The sequence below is a fragment of the Glycine max genome, chromosome 13, assembly GCF_000004515.6.
Source record: "Glycine max cultivar Williams 82 chromosome 13, Glycine_max_v4.0, whole genome shotgun sequence".
Classification (NCBI taxonomy): Eukaryota; Viridiplantae; Streptophyta; class Magnoliopsida; order Fabales; family Fabaceae; genus Glycine; species Glycine max.
Genome location: NC_038249.2, coordinates 43,660,401 through 43,681,722, shown reverse-complemented (window position 1 = coordinate 43,681,722; position 21,322 = coordinate 43,660,401). Strand labels below are relative to the sequence as shown.

General features: G+C 34.9%; 2 protein-coding genes and 1 long non-coding RNA gene across 4 annotated transcripts; 1 reads left to right on the top strand and 2 right to left on the bottom strand.

Moving 5' to 3' along the window:
• Positions 1-65: 65 nt before the first annotated feature.
• LOC100782823 (MMS19 nucleotide excision repair protein homolog) lies at positions 66-12,911 on the bottom strand. 2 transcript variants are annotated; one of them, XM_006595061.4, is made up of 20 exons: positions 12,711-12,911; positions 12,560-12,622; positions 12,366-12,420; positions 11,892-11,989; positions 11,161-11,322; positions 10,781-10,840; positions 9,750-9,938; positions 9,105-9,155; positions 5,403-5,489; positions 4,586-5,288; positions 3,853-4,232; positions 3,588-3,661; positions 3,335-3,440; positions 2,337-3,199; positions 2,005-2,080; positions 1,748-1,859; positions 1,334-1,410; positions 733-813; positions 403-482; positions 66-289 (listed from the first exon to the last, which is right to left on the bottom strand). In XM_006595061.4, exons 1-20 carry the CDS (start codon positions 12,777-12,779, stop codon positions 277-279), a joined length of 3,399 nt encoding a protein of 1,132 aa, XP_006595124.1. In that variant the 5' UTR covers positions 12,780-12,911; the 3' UTR covers positions 66-276. The 2 variants fall into 2 exon arrangements, with proteins under 2 accessions (XP_006595124.1, XP_006595125.1); XM_006595062.3 differs by lacking the exons at positions 12,560-12,622; positions 12,711-12,911 and having other exon boundaries at positions 11,161-11,318; positions 12,366-12,409.
• A 1,118-nt stretch (positions 12,912-14,029) lies between these two features.
• LOC112998737 (uncharacterized) lies at positions 14,030-14,657 on the top strand. The gene is made up of 2 exons (XR_003263778.2): positions 14,030-14,418; positions 14,532-14,657. It is a non-coding gene; the product is annotated as an uncharacterized lncRNA (long non-coding RNA).
• LOC100781752 (lysM domain receptor-like kinase 3) lies at positions 14,420-20,606 on the bottom strand. Its single transcript, XM_006595060.3, has 11 exons — positions 19,450-20,606; positions 18,933-19,010; positions 18,093-18,380; positions 17,686-17,831; positions 17,481-17,570; positions 17,272-17,377; positions 16,964-17,115; positions 16,780-16,877; positions 16,566-16,698; positions 16,180-16,287; positions 14,420-15,947 (listed from the first exon to the last, which is right to left on the bottom strand). Exons 1-11 carry the CDS (start codon positions 20,045-20,047, stop codon positions 15,783-15,785), a joined length of 1,962 nt encoding a protein of 653 aa, XP_006595123.1. The 5' UTR covers positions 20,048-20,606; the 3' UTR covers positions 14,420-15,782.
• Between the last annotated feature and the right edge of the window lie 716 nt (positions 20,607-21,322).

The window sequence follows — 21,322 nt, the reverse complement described above, 5'->3', positions numbered from 1 at the left end:
AATTTGCCTATAAAAATCACACCATGCACCACAGAGCATTGAGTATAAAAATTCCAATCAGTGAGTGAATTCAAAATCAAACTCTCATTAATGCAACAATAAGAGTAGACAATAAGATTGATAAACCTTAATATTTACAAGTTATTTTACAACATTTCAAAAATTCAGATTTTCCTTTCGGTGAAAGAATCACTGTTAATTAGAAAAAAAAAGTTCAAAAGCATTTCCAGTAGCTTGGAAAGTTGGTTTTGAACTTCAGAAATGGAGACTCCTAGATTACGTTGATGCCCTATAAAAAGGTCGATGAAAAACAAGTAAAAATAAGCAAGTATGAAAGTTATTGGACCATATAAACTTGTTAGGCAACCCACCATATTTAAAAAAAAAAAGTTAGGTACTAACCATGTTTGCCGACATTTGACAGCTTCATGGCGAACAGCTCTCTTTGAATCGTCAAGACACTTTGATATTGCTCGTAGAACCTAATATGATCAAATATGAAATAGTAACGAAAAGACATTTAACACCCAGGTTCCAAAAAAAATGAAAATATAGAAAAAGAGATCAACGCCACACACAATATCTATGAACTAGTTGATTCAAACATTGAACACAACTTAGAATGTGAATCAAGTAAAATAGCATTCTATTCAAGTCATGATAGGAAGATCAATAAGAATATTTATCAAAAGCTAATAATATTCATCCTTTCAAGCTAAAAGCATGACAAACCTGTGTCCTCATAGGATAGATACGTGCGTGGGGCAACTCGGACAAGGCAACAAGACATTGAATAGCTGTCTCTCGAACAAGCTGCAAAAGGAGGTGATCAGGGGAAATCAACCATTAACATTATTTTGGAATTTGATTGGTCTAAGACAATAGGATGGAAGCAAAGTGGTGGAAGGGGTCTAAAGGTTTTGGCCGGCAATGTTGATCATAACCTTTGCTAAGTAATAACTAACTAAAAAACTAGTATAAGTAATGTAAGTTTTACTGTTGCACCATGTCTTTGGACTAGGACCAAAACCCAACAACAAATAGGTGGCAGGAGTTCAGGCCCCTCCTGCAGGTCCTAATGTAGCCCAAAACTGCAAACATGTCTAGACTATTTAAACTGTCATGTTATCCTTGTAGTTCAAGTGCTAGCTAGCGGGACAGCAAACTAAATGGGCAGGGGTTCAAAACTTGCCATCCCCAATACCCCACCCCCTAGTCCAATAAAAAGAAAAAACAAAACTGGCAAGTCTAACAGGCAATAAAGTTACTTCATAAGACAAATTGAATCATCAAATTTCAGCAGTAAATAACTTGTACAGGGAAATCCTCATACCATCTTATGAGGGTAATCCACAAGCTTAATCAGACAATTGATGATAATGTGTGCATTCTCAATGGCAGCTTCTTGTCCTGCATGCATGAACATAGTTTACATAAGACAGCATATTTATAGGTCACTCATTATTCTTGCCAAAAATTACATTATCACCACCACCTCCATCCCCAACACAATTGTGAATAGCATGACAATGCTTTCTTTGTGAAAACAAGAAGCTATAGAAAGACAAGTGCAAGTCCCAGATATTACACCAGAATCTAGCATCAGGTATATAATGACTGATGATCAAGGTGATTGTGAAAATATCCACTCACAAGTAATCCTTATAACGACCCAATTTCTTTCCCACAAAGGAATCATAAAAAGAAACCATATAACATTAAATAATACTATAAGCATGATAATTACCATTTTTCTCAGTCAATATCCCAGATAAGACTAGCAGCAGACCATATAACATATCTTTATCTTGGATATCTTCTGTCAACATGGACAAGCAATCCAGTAGAACTGGTATAAGCTGCAAAATTTTCTAAGGAACTTAGTGTCGTAAAAGTAGTTGATCAAGAAAATCCAACACAATGTTTTGATAGAAAATTAAATAACTGGAATCTGACAAGTATAACACATGTAATTACTGAGAAGTTAAAATTTCTCAAACTAACCTTTTTAGCTTCACTCAGTATAGCAACCATTGGAGTATCAGACAGGATATGTGCAAAAGCTCGATACAAAAAAGATCTGAGATTGTATAAAACAGCAGTTTAGACATTTGTAGAGGGAAGGGAAATGGTATAAAACAAAATTCCCAGTCAAAACAGCTCATTGGAAATTCCGCAATACTGTAGCTTTTGAATGCATATGGGGGACCTTGAACACAATTTAGTCAACAAGGCATCAAAATAATAAAAATAAGCTACTAACAAATGTCACTGGGAGGAAATACAGTTTTCCTTATGAGTGTGATTGTGTGTGAGAGAAAGAACAATACATCTACCTGGACAATGAGGAGTGAGATTTTGTAATAATCTGCTGCAAGATAGGCATCACAGAAGAGGAAAATCGCTGCTTATATAGAGGTCGTATCATGGCATGAAATTTTCTGTTCAAACAAACTTCTGAATCACTCATAAGAACATGAAAAGCATCAGCAGCACATTTCATCACTAAAAGATCTTGAATATGCTCTTCAGTATTTTCAAGTGAATCTTTGATCAAAGGCGAGGCACTTTTTGTGCCTGATATTAAGCACTCCAAAAAAATCATAATGATGTCTTTAATCTTTTCATGACCACTTAAAAGTAAACCTTTTCCTATCCATGAGAGCCCACAAATGGCATTGATTTGAAGCATTCTATCATTTGCGATGCCCAAGCATATATCAGTAAGAACCATTTCATTCCCATTACTTCTTCCATTATCAGTACTAGAAAATGATATTTTTGTATTGAATATAACATCCAGAGCTTCTTCCAAGGTAAGATCACTAGAGTTCTCTGCACTGTTGGATGTTGAAACTAATTTGTTAAGTATGGAACCCAAGGCCTGTGCAACTGGAACAACACCACCTCTGAGGAGGGTTATTATAAATAGATGCATAAGTACTCTTTTATTTGGAATGTATGTTTTAGGGAAAACTGCAATAACTACTGACGCAAATAATGAAATTAATCCTTCATCTCTAAGGGAAATGTTGTAATTTCCAGGAGTTAGAGGTAATCTTTCCACTTCTTTAAGCTGCTGAAAGTTAGTATGTGATGATAGTACACAGTAAGCTTTTTGAATTATAAGGTTTTGGCTCTCCACAGCACAACTCCCTACAGAAAGTTTCATTGCTTTCATTATTGCGTCAAGAAGACCCTGAAATACAAACAGAAAAAAATCACCATCACTACTTGGATTGTCTATTTAGTTGCATGTATATAATAAAAAGTACAGGATTTTAACTATACTCAAAATAATTAAGGTATACAGGTGGGTCACAGCTATATAAACCTTTTCCTCGAACAGGGTACTGAAATCCATGCAATTTCCTGCTTGACTCCAAATGTCCACCACAAATTGCATCACAAAGTCCTCCGAACCTCCATTTTCATGGATCCTACATAGATTCAATTCAAAGTATCAGATTCAGGCTGTCCTTCCTCATTTCTAATACAATATATCAGGTATTTTCATATTTTAATGAAGACAATTCAAATAGTCACAGCATGAGCAAAGTGAATATAAGTCCTGAAGAGCTGAATACCATGGGAGCAACTGGCAAGAATAGCATTCCAAAAGCTGAACAGCAATATCAGAAGACCTTAAATTTCTATGGACCTAGTTGAAAAAATGCCAGAAAGTTGCAATCACATCCAAAAAAGTAAACCCAATATATTACAAGGATAAAAGGTAAGAAAAAATGTTTAAATAGTCAATGACGAAATAAACCTGAGGAGGTAGCATATAGGGCAATAACATTTTATAATGCCTTGAAAGAAGCAAATAGAGGATTGGAGTTATATACATACATGAACCTTGGATAGATTGGAAAATACTGCTCTTCCCAACCCTTGAAGAATGGTTAGCATATTTTTCATTCCAGTCATGCCTATATTTGATAATGCTTCCAATTCAAGTGAAAATGGCAGAGTAATATCGTCAAGAGACAGAATTTCCACAATTTTTTCTACGACTAAATTCCTGTAGCTCATAGCTTTTTCAGACTCATGAAACTTCTGAACAAATGAGCCGACTTGATATAATGCTTTCAATGCTGCTTCCCATAATATTGTTTTGTTGAAATCCTCTACGATAATTGACATGAATTTCTTCAAAATATTCTCAAATACTGATTTTTGTATTGGAAAAACATCTGAACCAAACATGGCAAGTATCTGCAAACCCTTCACTGCAAATCAGTACCAAGAACCAAAAAGAAATCAGTAATGTGAAGATATAATAATAAGCTCACAAGATCATGATTCAAATAAGTGGGCTCAGGAAAAAAAAATACAAGGACTAAAAAATAATCATTTCAAATTTTAGAGGGATGAAAAACAGAAAAAATGTTTAGAGACTAAAACCAAAATTCATTAATTTTATAGGGACCAAACACATTCAACCCATAAATACATAATGTTCAAGATACATTCTGATAGATAGTTGCTTAGGAGGAGTACCATGGAACAAATATGATTAAAATTCAGGAAAATAAAGCTAAGTATTTAAAAAATGTTATACTCAAATATTAAGAGCATGCACCTCCAATGTATGTATCTGGATCAAGAGGACATCTGTCAGCACTTACTGCCAAGACTGAACCAAAGGCATTAAATAATGGGGTTGAAAAACGATGAAGCATAGTGCAACATGTCTCATGCTCAAAAACATATTGCAGAGCTGGTTCATCAGACCCAACAATTAATTCCCTGCACCCTGCAAGTAGTTCAATGCAGACATAAAGGAATCCGAACTTGACTCTCTGAGAGGGGGGAATATCACTGTTTGGAAACCTAACAGAAAATCCCAAATTATCCATCAGTCTGGAGAAAAGACTTTCAAACACAGCATTACAAGAAGAAATGGTAGTCTTGGCAGTAATATTCAGAATACGACCAATAGCATGTAGTTTCTTCTTTTCTTGCACAGGAATAGCATCATAAGTCTCATAAGAGGCAATGGTGCTGAAAATAGAGTTGACATCCTCATCATCAATTATCAAGCTAACTAACAAACTACTATTTTGCACAATAAGCTGCTGAAGGAGGGACAGAGCTTCTAGTACAAATTCATTCTCTGGGAAGCCAATACCATCTACAGGTGCTATAGTAAAAGAAAAATCCGGCTCCCCCAAATAAGTAGATAGGGTGTCTTTTAATGAAGACCAAATAGCCCCGGCATATTTTGCAATTCTCCCTGCCCCATACTTGGAAGAGCACACTCTAAGATATTTTAAGGAATCAATCTGAATGCATAGAAAACCAAAAAACAGAAAAATATGAATGATTAAGTTAAAAAATAAAGGTGATTACACACATATTTAGCATCAAAGATATAATAATAATCTATTAATACCAACCTTTGCTGAATGCAGTGAAGAAGAAAGTTTCTCAAGAAGCAGAGGAATGACAAACGGCTCAAAGAGAGGTGTAGAAGAGAATGCAGACTGCAGAAAAGTAAAATAGTTAGCTTATATTATAAAATGCGGCTGAAGTAACATATATTCACCAGTTTTTATATGCAAAATATACAATAATGTAACAGATTTCAATTGCATCTGAGAAATATCAGAGATGCTCCATTGTTTAAGGACAACGGTAAGCCTGAATTGCATCCTTATGTGTATATGTTTGTGTAATTTTGTATTTCATTTATTTTATTAGGTAAAAAGGAAACAGAATATGAATTCAAAGGATACACTAGGACAATAATAAAAACTAAAGTTATTTGACCAAGCATAGCTATCTTTTTTTTTTGAACGGCCAAAGATAATATTATATTATAATGAAAAGCATAGTACCAGAGGTACTACAGAAAGTACAAGGAGAAACATCCCTTAAAACACAGAAAAATAACCAACATCCACCAAACAACAACAAAACCCATCCCTACAAAAGACACATTAAATGAAAGGCAAAGACATACAAGAGGACCATTGGTGAAAAGGAACAGTAAAGTCCTTTTCCCATCCCCTCAACCAAGACCAAGTGAGATAAATAGTTCTGTCCATCAATTTAGATATGTCAAAGGACTGGTTGTTAAAAACCATGTCATTTCTAAGGCTCCAAATGGATCTGGTAGCTGCAATCCACCAAATCTTCCTCCTTCTGTTAGAATTCCGCGATCCAGCCAAAGAACAATGCTGAAGAAAGTTGTCCATAGGCTTGCTGTGCAAAACTCTATCTTCCTTCACCCATGAGTTGAATTCCCACCATAATGGCATAACTTTATAACAAGTGAAGAAAAGGTGGGAAGCAGATTCCACTTGGCTTTGACAAAAAGGGCAAAGGACGTTTTGGAGGACAATTTGCCTACTAATTAAATTATCCTTAGAAGGAAGCCTATCCCAGAGTAATCTCCATGCAAAGGATAAAGCTGTCTAAAGCCACTGTTTGGCTGATGGAGAGGCTGCTCAGATCTGAGACAGTTGTAAGCAGAATTTGTAGAGAAGATTCCCGTTGGTTGAGCTCCCCACACCCAATCATCCTTCAAGTCTGCTACAGGACTTAGAGCTGAGGTCTGGTCTATAAAAGCTGTTGCTTCCCCCAATTCACTATCAAAGAGGTGCCTTCTCCAAGAAAAATTCCACTCCCAGCCATTTTCTCCAAAAATCCCCATGCTTGCCACTGTCTGGAATTTTTGAGAAGATACCTGATATAAATCTGGGTATTTTTCTCTAAGAACAGAGCCATCACCCACCCAAGAGTCTTCCCAAAATAAAATTTGATCCCCACCACCCAATTTCCAAAGAAATTGCTTGTTGACAGCGGTCATACTACTGTGCTGAACAATTGATCTTAAATCAGACCACCAAGAGGAGAGAATTCTGCTCCAAAGATGATCCGGTTGCTGGAACAACAACCATTTCCACTTGATGAGGAGAGCTCTATTAAACACCTTGATATCTTTAATTCCCAGCCCTCCCTTTTCTTTAGGAGCACACACTTGCTGCCAAGAGATCCAAGCTATCTTTTTCCCTTCTGAATTGCCACCCCAAAGAAACCGTCTTTGGATAGCAGTGAGTCTCTTGATGACTGCTGAGGGGATTCTGAAAAAAGACATATAAAATAAGGGCAAAGCTGTCAAGACAGCATTGATTAAAGTAGTTCTACCAGCCATAGAAATGTTTCTGTGATTCCACTTGTTCAATTTGGCTTCAAATTTTCTGATTATAGGCTCCCACACCACCGTCCTCCTAGGATTAACACCTATAGGCATCCCTAGGTACAGGAAAGGAAACTGCAGAGGGCTACAGTGCAAGTAATCAGCAGCACGACTTCTCCAATCCTCAGATTTGCCTATCACACCGAATTGGCTCTTAGCAAAATTAATTCTAAGACCAGATACCAACTCAAAGCTTCTAAGAATAGCTTTAATAGCTGTGACATTGTCCATGGATGGTTCCCCAAAGAAGATAGTATCATCAGCAAATTGAAGGATGTTGACTGGAACTCTATTCTTGCCTACCATGAAGCTGTTGTAGCAATTTTTAGACACAGCTTCCCTCATCAAACCTGTCAAACCTTCAGCAACCAGGTCAAACAAAAAAGGAGCCAAAGGATCTCCTTGTCTCAAGCCTCTTTGGGGTTTAAATTCTTCTGATGGGCTTCCATTTACTAAAACAGAAATGGATGCTGTTGTAAGGCAGCCCTTTACCCACCCAAGCCACCTCTCATGAAACCCCATTCTTCTCATCATGTAGAAGAGGAATTGCCAAGACACCGAGTCGTATGCTTTTTCGAAATCCACTTTAAAAACCAGGCAAGGCTTCTTAGATCTCTTAGCCTCCTCTACAACCTCATTGGCAATCAAAACCCCTTGAAGTAATTGGCTGCCCTTTACAAATGCTAGTTGCCTTTCATCTATTAGATGATTCATGACCTTGCTTAGCCTATTTGATAGGACTTTAGCAACAATTTTGTAAACACAACCAATAAGGGATATAGGTCTGAAATCACTAATAAGATGAGGATCCTTGATCTTAGGGATAAGGGCAATGAAGGATGAATTAAGGCCCTTAGGGAAAACTGCATTTGCATAGAATTCCGAGAAAAACCTTAGGAATTCAGGCTTCAAATCATTCCAAAAATGCTTTAGGAACCTGAAATTGAAACCATCAGGCCCTGGACTTTTGTCACTCCCGCAAGACCATACAGCTCTATAAATCTCCTCCTCTTTAAAAGGTTCCACCAGCATTTCTCTCTGATTATTGGACAGAACATTAAAGCAAACCCCATCTAATATATCTCACCCCACAATCTAATGTATAACACCACTAATAAGTGCATGCAGCAATTCAGAGCATTAAAAACAGTTGAAAGGTATAAGTTGTTATATGCCTTAAACAATAAATATAGTTTTCAAGTAAGGAAAATTCCATGGTTACTGATTTCTGAAATTTCCCAGATTGCACAGTATGAAATATGTAACTTCTATAGAGGGAAAAGCTAAACATAAAACATTGGCTTGAATAATGGATATTAGTGGTACTGGGAATTTCCAATTTCAGTTGATACTTGATACACAAAGCATTTGTATGCTACCCAATACATTAAGGATTTGTTTGGTTCTCCCCCATGGAAAATCAATTTAAAAGAGAAGGAAGGAATGGAAATCTAATGATCTAGATGTAAAAATCAGTCCTTTAAGAAAGCAACATAACTGTATGTGGACTTTGATAATCATTGATAAGTCTCTTAATTAGGGATATTTTCCTCCAAAAAATAAAATAAATGAACACAAGCATTTAACTTGAACCCCTGAAATTTCAGATGGTTATCTGCAGAGCCTTGTCAGGTTTTTTTTTTGCAAAATTGCTATCTATCTTCAAAAAGAAAGCACAAGCAAAGAAAACCATAAACCTGTTTTACTCTAACCTTCAATTTTATAATCCTCAAATCTTGGTATAAAATCCAGACATTTTGGATATTTTTTTTAATTAAAAAATGAGAGGGAGGGGAGAATGAAATATGAACAAATTTAAAAATTCCAGAGGTTCAAAACAAAGAGTAAATGACTAATTGTAAGAAAATGTAACCAATAAAAGTAAATCACCACATACCATCAGAGATGTTGACAGGTCTCTTTGCACATGAGTATCTCCACTACTTGGCTGGGAAAGGAACAAAGATTACAAATAAATAACACAAAGTGAGAATAGATATATTAAGATGTTCGACAATCCACCCAAAAAATTCCTTATAAGACTTGGGCAACCCTTCCCCCTTAAGCTAGCCTTTGAGAGTGAGTTGAGCTAAGTCCATTTCTAATATTGTATCAAAGCCTATCCAGTTTTAATATTGGACCACCCATAGATATCCAGTCCTAAAAACTTCATGCTTTAGAAGTTCGGTCTTAAACATTAGAGGGGTGTTAAGCTGTCTCACATTGACTAGGGATATGGCCAGAATACTCATGACTCATGAGACCTGGGCAATTCTCCCTCATTGGGCTAGCTTTTGAGAATGAGTCAGGCCAGTCCATTTCTAACAGGATATTTACACAGAACATGCCCATCTTGTCAGTCTTTCAACATCAATATAATATGACAGCTAAATAGGTGGGAAACAGGTCTACATGCACTCATACCAACCAAATTCTTAGTGTCTCAAACACACATGCTTAAGTGCTGTACAGAAAATTAGCAATCAGTATGTATAAACAAAAGATGTTCAACAGAGAAATATGTGTGAAAGATTAAGCTTACACGTGTAAAGTGAATGGGAAAGTAAGGTTCTAAAATATCAAAAACATCTTTAGCAAAGCTTGCAAGTAGACCAGATGAATCTGGATTTAATTGTGCCAAAGACTCAACAATATGAAAAGCAAGCTTTAAACAATCTGGATCCTTTTCTGCATCTATGGCTTCACAAATTCCATAAATAAGGTCCTCCCCCTGCAAGAGAGTCAAAAAAATGAGTTATTATAGAGATAAAAGTCAGATCTTGGCCATCATATTTTAGTTTATTATATTAGTTGGATATCTTATTCTCTGCTCTTGTACTTCATCATTTTATACCGCCAATAATATTTATTGGTATAAAAAAAAATTGAGTAAATTGCAATATGTACACCTCAATTTATGCAAAAAAAGAAAGATACACTGCTATTTTCAAATACTGCAGCCACATTTGAGAGCTAAATGCTTCTGTAAATATTTTTTGCAGTTCTCTCAAGATATTAAAAGAAACAATTGTTTTTCCAAAATAAGCTAATCCAAACACGCTCATAAAATTTAATTAACATTAGAAGAATTCACATTTTTCAAACATATGACTTTATATTCAATCATGAAAAAAGTTATTGTATAACAAAATGGGATTGCACTGAAACAGTTATTGTATAACAAAAGAAGATTAAAGATCTACTCAGCATACACAATTCATATGATGTGTAATTATGTATCCATGGAGATAAAATATGAGACACCAGTCACCACAACATTAATCAACATGTTGTATAGACTTGTCCAACTTATATTTGCTTCACAGCTATGCTGTCTTCAGCTAAAGCTATGCCTGAGAAACTCACTGGTTATATGTTTATATACAGGGAAGTGGTGGCAGAAGGAAAGGAGACTGGTTGCAACAAACAAAACATAAATCTAAAGTCTTAACATACATTTGAAGCTGAGAAATAACATTAAATATCATCAAACAGAATAAGAAATATTCAGGAGTTGCATTTTCTTTTAGTTTTATTCATTCTTATATAGAAGTTTAGGGAAGCCAGGATTACCAGTGTAGTAACTGCATCAAAGTAGCGTTCTAGCAGGCAATCAAGCAGTTCAAAGCACAGCTTCAGTATTGAAACAAACAAAGTAAAGGTGAGAGATGATTAGCATGCTTTAAAAAATGGGGAGAATTACAGAAGAACTCTGTACAAAAATATTTAACATAATCAGAACAAAAACTCTGAGTCAGATTAATTGTTAAAAAAATTAAAGCCAATATATAATATAATAGATCCAAGTGGTAATTTTAATTCTTAACAGGCTACTTTTCTGAAATTCTCTTTCTCATGATCAAAATTTAATGTTGTTTCTGGTTTTGGAAAATTCTACTTTGTACAGCAAAAGCTTTAAATTTATTGGCTTTCTGGCCATAAAAATAATTTACCTTCCTGTCATAATGCTGTCCTAAAGATTGAACTTGCATGTACTGTAAAAAAGACTGAGCAATGGTTGTGGCATCACTATCAGTTACCATACCCACAACACTTTTTCTCCTTATCAGTGCCAAGCAACCCACAAGTGCACCTCGCACTGCTCTCCAATCTGCCTGATTATAAATAATATTATATTGTTTATGCTATTAGAAAACATCATGATAAAATTAGATATGGTTAAAGAGATCATAGATCACCAATCACAACAGTTATGTAAAGTTAAAATCGCAAAAGGATCCTGTTCAATCAGCAATGCTCAAGGCTCAAGAAGCACAAGAATTTCATAAAATAAAAAAAAGCCAAAACAAAACTTGAGGCAATTAAGAAAACTATCAGGCTTGATGAAATGCATCACAAATTCTGAATTTTTTCAACTTTTAATGAAGGATACAATTATACAAATACATACAGTCTCAGGATGTTATCTGTGAGGAAGAGTTTTAATAATTTAAAGCTTCTAAACAAACCATCAAATCTCTCAATCTCCACCAAGAAATCAGCTCAATCCAATCAAGATGGTGCTATCCTCAAGATATGAAAATATGAATGGAAAAGAAATTGCAGCAATAAACAGCGGGAATAAGAAAACCACTGACAGATACTAACTAGAACAAAAATTTAGGAAATTCTCAGACCATAAACTTTAAAAAAGTGATGTAGTAAAAGAAATATTCATACTGACCAGTCTGTCCTTGAAGAATCCAACCAAACTATGTATAGTTGCACTGTTAAGAGGTTTTGATTCAATATGAGTCATCACCTCTGCTAGAAGAAGAATTCCTGAAGATTTTCCAAGAGGCATTCGATAATAAAATAATTCACAGTCCTTTAAAGAAATACAATTTAAATTACATACATCTATGCATTCAAATGCATGTGTAGAGAGCATGTCTGTGTGCCCGCAAGAGAACACAATATGTGTGTGTGTGTGTGTGCGTGTTAATATGTACAAAATTTCAGCAGCATAAAATTTAAGGTGGAGAGAAAGAGAATTCAATCGCATGCAACATTGTTTGTGTGATGGAACTAAAACATCCTCCTACTGACATCTAATTCATCACAAATTTAGATTGGTTCACTTCCCTCACTCATGATTTGACCGCGACTATAATATATAGAGAGAGCTATGCTAGCTTTAAAAAAATAAAAAACGCACCTCTTGCCCGTACAACGTTATCTGTTGTGGTCAAATACATCTCCAACTCTCTGATCTAGATTTAGAAACAGGAGAAGCAAAACAAACCAAGCAAATACACAAATTAGGCAAGCAAGAATACATGAAAATTTCTAGTCTTATTTTCGTTGTTTGAAAAGGCAAATGTCGAAGAGAGAAAGCGAAGTGAAAGGTACCAGTGCTTCTAGAGTTAAGGCATCAGTGTTCACGAGAGATGCAATTGCGTTCAGACTTGCAGCCTATAATACAAAAGCAATCATGCTAAAATAGAAGAAGAGAAGGAAGAACAATTATGAATGAAATACAAGTATGGAGAAGGGAATGAACCTGATGAGTGGGAGAAGAAGAGTCGACGTAGGACTCAATGTGGCGAGTCAATTGAGTGGTTTCCGCCATTGCAGAGAATTGAGGGTTTTAGAATTCACAAATACAAAGCAATACAGTGAGAGTGAGAGAGAATGTATTGTAGGGTTTAAGAAGGATGTTTGATAGCTGATTCACTACGCGCTACAGTATAACGACTCATTCCAGGCTGCACAACTAAGGAGAACCGTTGGATCTAGGCTGTGGTTGCAAATAAAAAATAGTACTTTGATTGGATCGATTTTAAAGAAAAAAAATCATATGATCCGATCACTTCAATTTTCTTAATCAATCTTTCAATCCCTTTGAAATATTTACATTTATTTTTAAAAATGTTTAAATTAATTTAAAAATAATAAATACAAAGAGATAAGTTGTTAAACAAATTAAGTAAAATATTAAAAATTATAAATTGAGTAATATATCTAGAATTATACTTTTATAGATCTAAAATTATACTAAATACATATAAAATTAATTAAAATAAATTTAATTCACCAAAAAAATGTAAAAGTATTTAATTTATAAAAAAAAATACATAATTAAATTAAAGAAAACTAAATCATTTTTTTATCAAAGGGAAGAATATTATTAAGCTCCCATCAAACGGCGAAAAATACATTCTCTAGCATTAGCCGAAACAAGCATGACTAGTAGAGGGGGGAACAAAATGAAGAATAGTATAAAAGAAAATTAAAATAATATGTACCATTCTTACAAAACTAATAAATGGTCACTGTGAAAATAATATAGTCTAGCTAGTGTTTTTTTAGTTGTTGGAATATGAAATTAAAAGACAAAACAAAGAGAACTAAGAAGCTAACAAAGGTTGTGACAAGCAACTCCAAAGTCTAAACAAAAGTCAGGAGGTGACTTTCACGTTTGTTCCAAATCTCTGGTTTTCATCCCATAGTCTGCCAAGAACTCTGCAACCCCATATACTATATAGTGTAAGTAGTTTAATAATACATAGTGATGATTTTATTAATAAATTTTCACCACATGTTCAAGTAATAATACTGGTAGACGTGTTTGTTTCAACATTGACAAACACCTTAAAGGCACTAAAATTAAAGACTTATAAGTAGTATCATTTTATAGAAATATTTTTTATAGCATGAAACTCGTTAAAAATATTGTTTATATATAAAAACAGAAAATAATTAATGGGGTGTATTAAGAAAACCGTTGCAAATAGAAGAAGGGCCCTAGCATGAGCCCATGGGTTGTGAGTGCGCTAAATGGGCCATAGGATAGCCCATATGACACTGGTCGCATTCAGAGTTTCCGTCTCTAAAGTTATCCTTTCCTCCGTGGCGGGTGACTGTGGGAGAAAACATGGGAAGTTCATTGGTGGAAATCCAAGTTCCCGGGCAGAAGCTTGTGAACGGAGTTCCATTCCCCGCTGTGGTGTCTCCTCCACCTGCAACTGCAAGTTCGGTTCCTCTCAGGGACTCCGTCAAAACCCAAAAAGCTTTCCTTGAATCATTGTTCTTAGCCGCGTGGTGTATCAAAGGATGAAGGAGAAGTACCCTGAGTTTGTGGAGAGACTAGAGAAGCATGGTTTGTTGTACACCAGGGTTTTAGGAGAAGACGACAACCCTAACTCTCCAATTGGCCGTGGCTTGAAATCAACCTTCTTGACCAATCACAAGACCCTCGCTCAACAAAGGTTTTTTTTTTAATTTAATTATTTATTTATGTATACACTTCTTTTTTTTTTGGTAGTGGAAATAGTTTAGATTAGCAGAAGGAACACTCCCTGGCAATCTCAACATTTTACAGTGAAATCTTACAAGTCACGGCCGAACTGAACACCTGACTAGATGTGTCAACCTATAATTAGTTTTATATTTGGACGAGCGTTCACAAATTAATTTTCAGGTAATAGGATTTCTGTTTGAATGTTTTTATTATAAAAATAAATTAGGAGTAAAAATTAGTATAAATTTTTTTATTTAATGTAAAAGCTATCCAAAAAAAATTTTAACTTAAAATTAATTTTGAATTCAAAACCAATTTTGATGAAATAAAGTGATGTTTGGTTTCAGGTTGGAAAATTAATTTTAAGTTCATAATTAATTTTAAATATATTTTCATTTATGTTATTTGATTTTATGTTAGAAAAAAATTCAGAATTAATTCTGAATTGAAACAATTTTAAGTAACTTATGTAAATTTTAAGTATGGTCAACCATTACCCTCTCACATTGTCTATGATTGTCTCCACATTCTGGAGGAAGAATCTGTTGCCATTCCTTGGCAAAAAGGGGACGTTCTCTTGATTGATAATTGGGCCGTCCTTTATTCCAGAAGATCTTTTGATCCACCTTGTCAAGTAAGCCTTAGCCTTGTACCAATGTTTCACCAGTTTCAACTACCTTAAATTAAGTTAAGGTCTGTATTATACCAACGTATTAGAAACAAGAACTGCTTCAGCAGTAATAGCAGAACCATGAATTATTAATTTAATCATTTAGAAACAAGAAGTGAAAAGAAATAAAGATGTGTCTTATTAGATTTAGCTCACTTTAACGACCATCTTTTGTATTGTATGTAACTATGTGTGATGTATCCATTCTCTCTTTTGGCGACAATAGTAAACGAGCAAGTCAAATCTGAACTTTTATAATTATCTCGAGACAAAGCACCATGTCATTTGGCAGCATCAAAAGACTGCAAGTCCTGGCATGGATCCAAAGTTGCAACCACAAAAATGTGGAAATTGCATCACGCCTTACCATATCTGGCTACTAATCAAAGTAATCAGATGATACAAACGTGCTTACATTAATGCCAAATTACAAATTATGTCGGTACTAATCAGAGAGCAGCGAAATCCTTTTTCAATTCCACCACCACATATTCTAATTTTCAAAAATTTTCTCTCAAATAAAATGCAATTGACACATCGTTTACATGACAAGTGTAACTTCCTATTTTATTATATATCTATTGAAAAAAGAGAGGGGTATATAAAGAAGAGACGGGAAAAAGATGATGGAGTAGTGGGCGAAAATGATGATGTTGTGTAAACTATCTTCCCTGAACAAGGCCACTGAATACCTGGCTGTTCCCAGCAAGAGTGGCTTCCCACTCAACAGAAGACAACAGGGTTTGTGAGAGGGAAATCACAACTTGTTTCATATCAGGGCGTAATACAGGATCCTGATCCACACATTGCTTTGCCAGCATGGCCATCTATGCGCGAACAAAAACACACCAAAACGCCAAGTACAATGAGTCATTGGAGCAAAAGTGTAAAACTTTATGCAAAATGTTATGCAAAATGTTGATGGAGTTGTATGTTTTCTTTATGAAAAAGAAATTTAACATCTCCTTAATTAGGTTCTGAGCTGGATAATCTTCTTGGGTGAAAAACAAAATACCCCAACCAAAAACATTACAGTGGAAAACGGAGAAATCAACTTACCTTATATACACAATCATGGGGATACATATCCATCATAATAGGATCAACGAGGTTTCTCGTGCTTGACATGCTCACGGTATCAGGTGAGTTCCTAAGAACTGCCAACATCTGCAATTTAACAAATATTAAGTCTCAAGAACATTCCATAATAAATGAAACAAGAGATGTAGAGGTGTAATGTGTAATACATCTAAAGTCAAAGCAAAGAAATTATTAAATTCTCATCGCATTTGATTTAAGGTTTACTTGTAATAAATCTAGTATATATCTTTTATTGATAATTAAATTTAGTATATTAGTTACTTCACGGCTATGATCAGTTAATTACATTTCAATAGATGCCAGTGATCGTTTTTGGACAATCATGTCTTATAAGCAGAACTTACAATAGATGCCAATGATCGTTTTTCAGGGCCTTGTGTTTGAATAATGGCTTCCTTCCCTGATATAATCTCAAAAAGAACAACACCAAATGCATAGACATCACTTTTGGTCGTTGCAAGGCCATTGCTCAAGTATCTACAAAATGTTATTAAAAAAAATCATTCATTTTTCCCCTCCTTCCGTATAAGAGGAATAATTTTGTACAAGTAGACATACTCTGGAGCAAGATATCCATATGCATTTACAACTTTGGTTGCTGCGGTTTCTCCCTCATTTGTTTTACCTACAAGTTTTGCTAACCCAAAATCTGATATCTGGAAAAATAGTCGGAGAGATCTGTCAATCAACAAATCTGGAAAATATTTAGAAATAATTTAATGTTGTCTAAATTTGTTATTACCTTGGCTCTAAAGGAAGCATCAAGTAAAATGTTGCTTGTCTTGATATCTTGATGGACGTAACGAGTTTTTGTATGCTCGTGTATGTATTCAAGGCCCCTAGCAGCATCAAGTGCAATCTGGACCCTTGTGATCCAAGAAAGAGGTGAATGACCTATAAACAAGACAAAAGAAAAGGCCTTGAATCATATATACATACGAAAATGTAGGAAACTTCTCAGTACTTACTTCCACTATAAATTTTATCTAAGTGTCTCTATATTAAAAAATAAAAGGATATACAGTAAAGTAGCAATTGACGTGATCTTACCCTTACTTTGAGGATCATGCAAATGGCTGCTGAGTGAACCTTTCTGAGCAAATTCATAAATAAGGAAAAACTCATCATGGCTAACCGCATAGCCGATCAATTCTACCTTGACAAAATTAATAAGAAATAGGACTCAAACTCTATAAATGCTGCAAGGAATTTATTCTGAAATCCAAGCATGTAATTTATTTCGAACAACAAAGACATACCAGATTAGCATGATGAACCTTGCACAGAACTTTTACCTCTGACATAAATTCTTTAGTTTTAGTAGATGTCATTCTTTTAATAGCAACTTCCTAGAAGATTTAAATACATACCAAAACAATATGAGAATAATATTGGTCTCATAATTTCCTTCTGGTGAAACACTTGCCTTGTTCTATAACAGAATTAAAGTATTCAGCCACAAACCTGGTCACCGAGGAGACCATAGTAAACAGAGCCATATGTTCTGTGCCCAAGTAGATTTGAATCAGAGAAACCATCAGTTGAAGAAAAAATTTCTTCATATGAAAAAACTACAGGCTTATCCATGTCCAACATGTCAGGTATTAGAGCTGCAATAACAAATAAAGTATGTTATGCATGTCTTCTAATTTTAAATTACAAATCATATTATTGGTGCCAAAAATATTTGAAAAAAATTAAAAATTCAACAATGTGGTAACATTCAGCATATCTCTTTTCTTTTTCCTTTTTAATATATTTATTCTTGCGTGTATGAACAGTGCATATATTCTTGCTCAATACATGCAAAGATGACTACTTTAAGCCGAAATAACATGTGTACTCGAGAGTCCAATAAGTAGGGTGATTACTTGATGTTTTGGTACCGGTAATTTGGTGACTGCTGGATTCACCATCAGTTTGCTTCTGGTCCACAGGTTTGACACATCCACAAAACAAACTTGGATTTCCAAAAACATAGAACTTATTAGAGATCTTTCCTGAAGAATCTTTTGCATTATTTCCGGCTTCAACCAAACAATTGGGTGATCTTAGGGCCACACACACAATAATGGTTAATATTATCAGAGCAAGACCAACCCCTAAACCTCCTATGATCCATTCATGGGGTACATGAGCCTTCTGGTTGACTTGGTCAGCTGTAGAAAAAACTAATACATACTCAATAAGTGAAATCAAAGAGAAACAAATTACTTCTAGTTCAGCATCTCAATGCGTTGAGTTTAAACCAAACTGAAATAATTTTCACTCCCAAATATTTTACACCTTCTCTACAATCTTGTTTGGGGAAAAAGAGAGAAAACAAATGTGCATTGGGAATTAGGTTTGTCTTGTTTCATGAATTAAAAGAGAAGTGGGCTAAGACTCTGTAATAGACATTGTATAAATAGTATTGTCCTATTTTTTTATATATATAAAAAAGTAAATCAATGCAGACTTTGCCAAAAATGCTTTTTTAATCATTATTTTTCTACACATTTTTTGGGTTAAATTATTTTTCCTTTGGAGTTTCAGAGCTCAATGGCACTGGTAGAAAATAAATAAGCATAAACTAAAAGAACAAGATATCATAATACTACATGCTTGTAAACAAAACTTTAACCTCAACCAATTTGTACATACTGATTTTTCCTTTCTGAAAGAAAATTAAAATGATTTCTCCTTTTCTTCCACTATATGCTGATCCATACCTGAAAAATTATTAACAGACGGCGAAGGGGTTGGAGCTGGAGGAGTATCATTCATCAAGTGGTAAGACTCACCAGGAACTGCAATACAGAGTCAGGACTCAAAAATTTAGCTGAGTGCATTTGCTTAGGTGACCAATAGAACGTCTTTCAACTTCAATGCTAAAAAAGGACTGGTATTGCCTATTGCATTCTCTCACTTATTTCCAAATCCCAACTGTTGAACATTAATTACTAAAAGCAGCCCGATTTCCCAAGTCATAAATCATTAGTGTTAATAGAACTAAAGCATGAATAAACTAAATAGAACAAAACGTCCATTTCAAACACACACACAAACATAACACACAGGCACCTCACAATAAAAGGAAATTGATTTAGTGCAGTCATATACATTATGACAGTTGAATGAAGATCAAACCAGTGAGATCTTGAATATGTGTTTTAAACTTTGATGGAGATAAAGTATGAGTTTGACTGATCCACAATAAAAGTGTTGAAGAGGATTGCAAAAGCTAACCCGAATTCAAAGGTATATAAACGAGAGAACCAACAGTAGGATTGTCAATGCCATTCACTGTCTCAATGCTATCCATACTAACCCCAAACCTGCTTGCTAGTGATTCAACACTGTCCCCATCTCTGATGACATAGCTCATCAGATAGTTCCACAGTCCACTAGAGCAACTACAGAACAAGCTCAGAGATATGATACCGCCTTCTCTTGCCCAACGCGTCGTGGTGTTGGGCAAGAGAGCAAGCCTGTCATAGGCTTCCATCACCAAATCATGCTCAAATCCTCCATTGGATTTCACAGTGAGTGTGGTGTTAGACACATACTTCTTCATACCAGCAGCACAAGAACAGTTTTTCCTGATGAATATATAATCCCAGCCATTGCCTTCAACGGTGATCTCACCGGGCAACACATCAAACATGCTTTGTATCACAGCCAAGGTTTGGTTTTGATGAGGCTTAAAGGCCAAGAAAGAAGTGCAAACACGACTTGTGTCGGTGCAGTTCATGGCTGTGGGATAAGAACTTGTGCAATGAAGACAAAGCAGAAAGAAATACAAGTGTAGTAGCAAACTTAAAGAGGGGTTTTGTATAAGATTCATTTTTTTGCTTCAAACAAGCGAGAATCAGAATGTGTACAGTGAGTGAGTCTGTGATAAATAGTAAGAAAATTTGAGCTGGGGGTCAGAGAAAATAGTGGAGCTTGTTTCAGACAAAGTAATTTATAATGGAAGAATAAGGACAAAATAGTAGAAAAGTTTATCCAAGTTTGAAGGCTAATGGAACATTTTAAGTACAGATTCGGTTGTGGAAAATCATTAACATCAAAAAGAGTACAAACTTGAAAGCAAGATATAAATATTTAATGAAGGGTTGCAGTTCCAACTTAAAGAACCTGTTTTGTTCTTATTCTTCAACAATTTGATGCATTTCAGATGGTGTCAAAAGAAATACTTGTCATCAGAAGACATGTGACAATGACGGATGAAATGGGAGATGAGGCATGTGCTAAATTTGACAAGCAACCAAAGGAAACGTATTCATTATACTGCATTGTTAACGGAAGAAGAAAGTAATGAAGAGACGGTAGCACAACATTTGTTTTGAACTGAAAATGATGAAACAAGAAAACTTTTGAGAACCTACTATCTCGATAGGGACACTTTCTTATAACTAAAATACTTGTATAAAAAAGAACAAGGACACCGTTTTAATATAAAGTTATTGAAAATAACATGTTGGTTTTGCTTACTTTTACAAGTTGCATGAGTTTCAAGGCAATAGGCAAATCATAAATTTATTATGTTAGAAACTTTCTAATTACGGTAAAAATAGTACTAAAACAATAAAAGAAGATAATAATTTTTTTCTTGGACAGAGAGGGAAAACATATTTTTTGGGTCTCAAATGATCAAAGAGTTGCGTCGGTAACAAGGTCATTAGTCATTGACTCGCTGCAACCGACACAAAAAGAGTATTTGCTGCTTCAGAGTCATGGTGGACTTTCAACTTAGGAAGTAGCAATTGGCAAAGAGTGATGATTAGAGTGAAGGATTGGATGTTAAGATGGGAGTATCATAGTGACGGGTGTAGAGAATGGAAACTCTGGGAGTGGGAGGGGCATCAAATCGAGTCTAGGACAGGGCTGCACATGGACTGAAGACAAAGTATTTGCAGCTATAAATACTACTCTAAGAAATTTAATGGAAGCCTTACAATTTGTAGAATTTTAGAATCCTCGATACCTGGTCCAGTAACATTAGAGACTTATGCCATGTCAGCGTTTTTCAGGAAAGTTTTAAAATTTGTAATTAAATCCTGAGAATTTTTAAATAACTCTCCTTTCTTTTTTTATTGTTATTAATTATATAGAATTG

Bases quoted from the DNA above. Each gene is read 5' to 3' on its own strand.
- LOC100781752 (XM_006595060.3), bottom strand. From the start codon at position 20,047: ATGAATCTTATACAAAACCCCTCTTTAAGTTTGCTACTACACTTGTAT. The intron at 17,378-17,480 runs GTATGTCTTTGT...AATTTTGTCAAG, and splicing joins AGGTTCATCATGCTAATCTG to GTAGAATTGATCGGCTATGC. The intron at 16,699-16,779 runs GTATGTCTACTT...AACATTTTGTAG, and splicing joins TATGGATATCTTGCTCCAGA to ATACTTGAGCAATGGCCTTG.
- LOC100782823 (XM_006595061.4), bottom strand. From the start codon at position 12,779: ATGGCGGAAACCACTCAATTGACTCGCCACATTGAGTCCTACGTCGAC. The intron at 5,490-9,104 runs GTATGTGGTGAT...ACTTTTCTGCAG, and splicing joins ACCTGTCAACATCTCTGATG to TCTGCATTCTCTTCTACACC. The intron at 1,860-2,004 runs GTTAGTTTGAGA...AAAATTTTGCAG, and splicing joins TACTGAGTGAAGCTAAAAAG to CTTATACCAGTTCTACTGGA.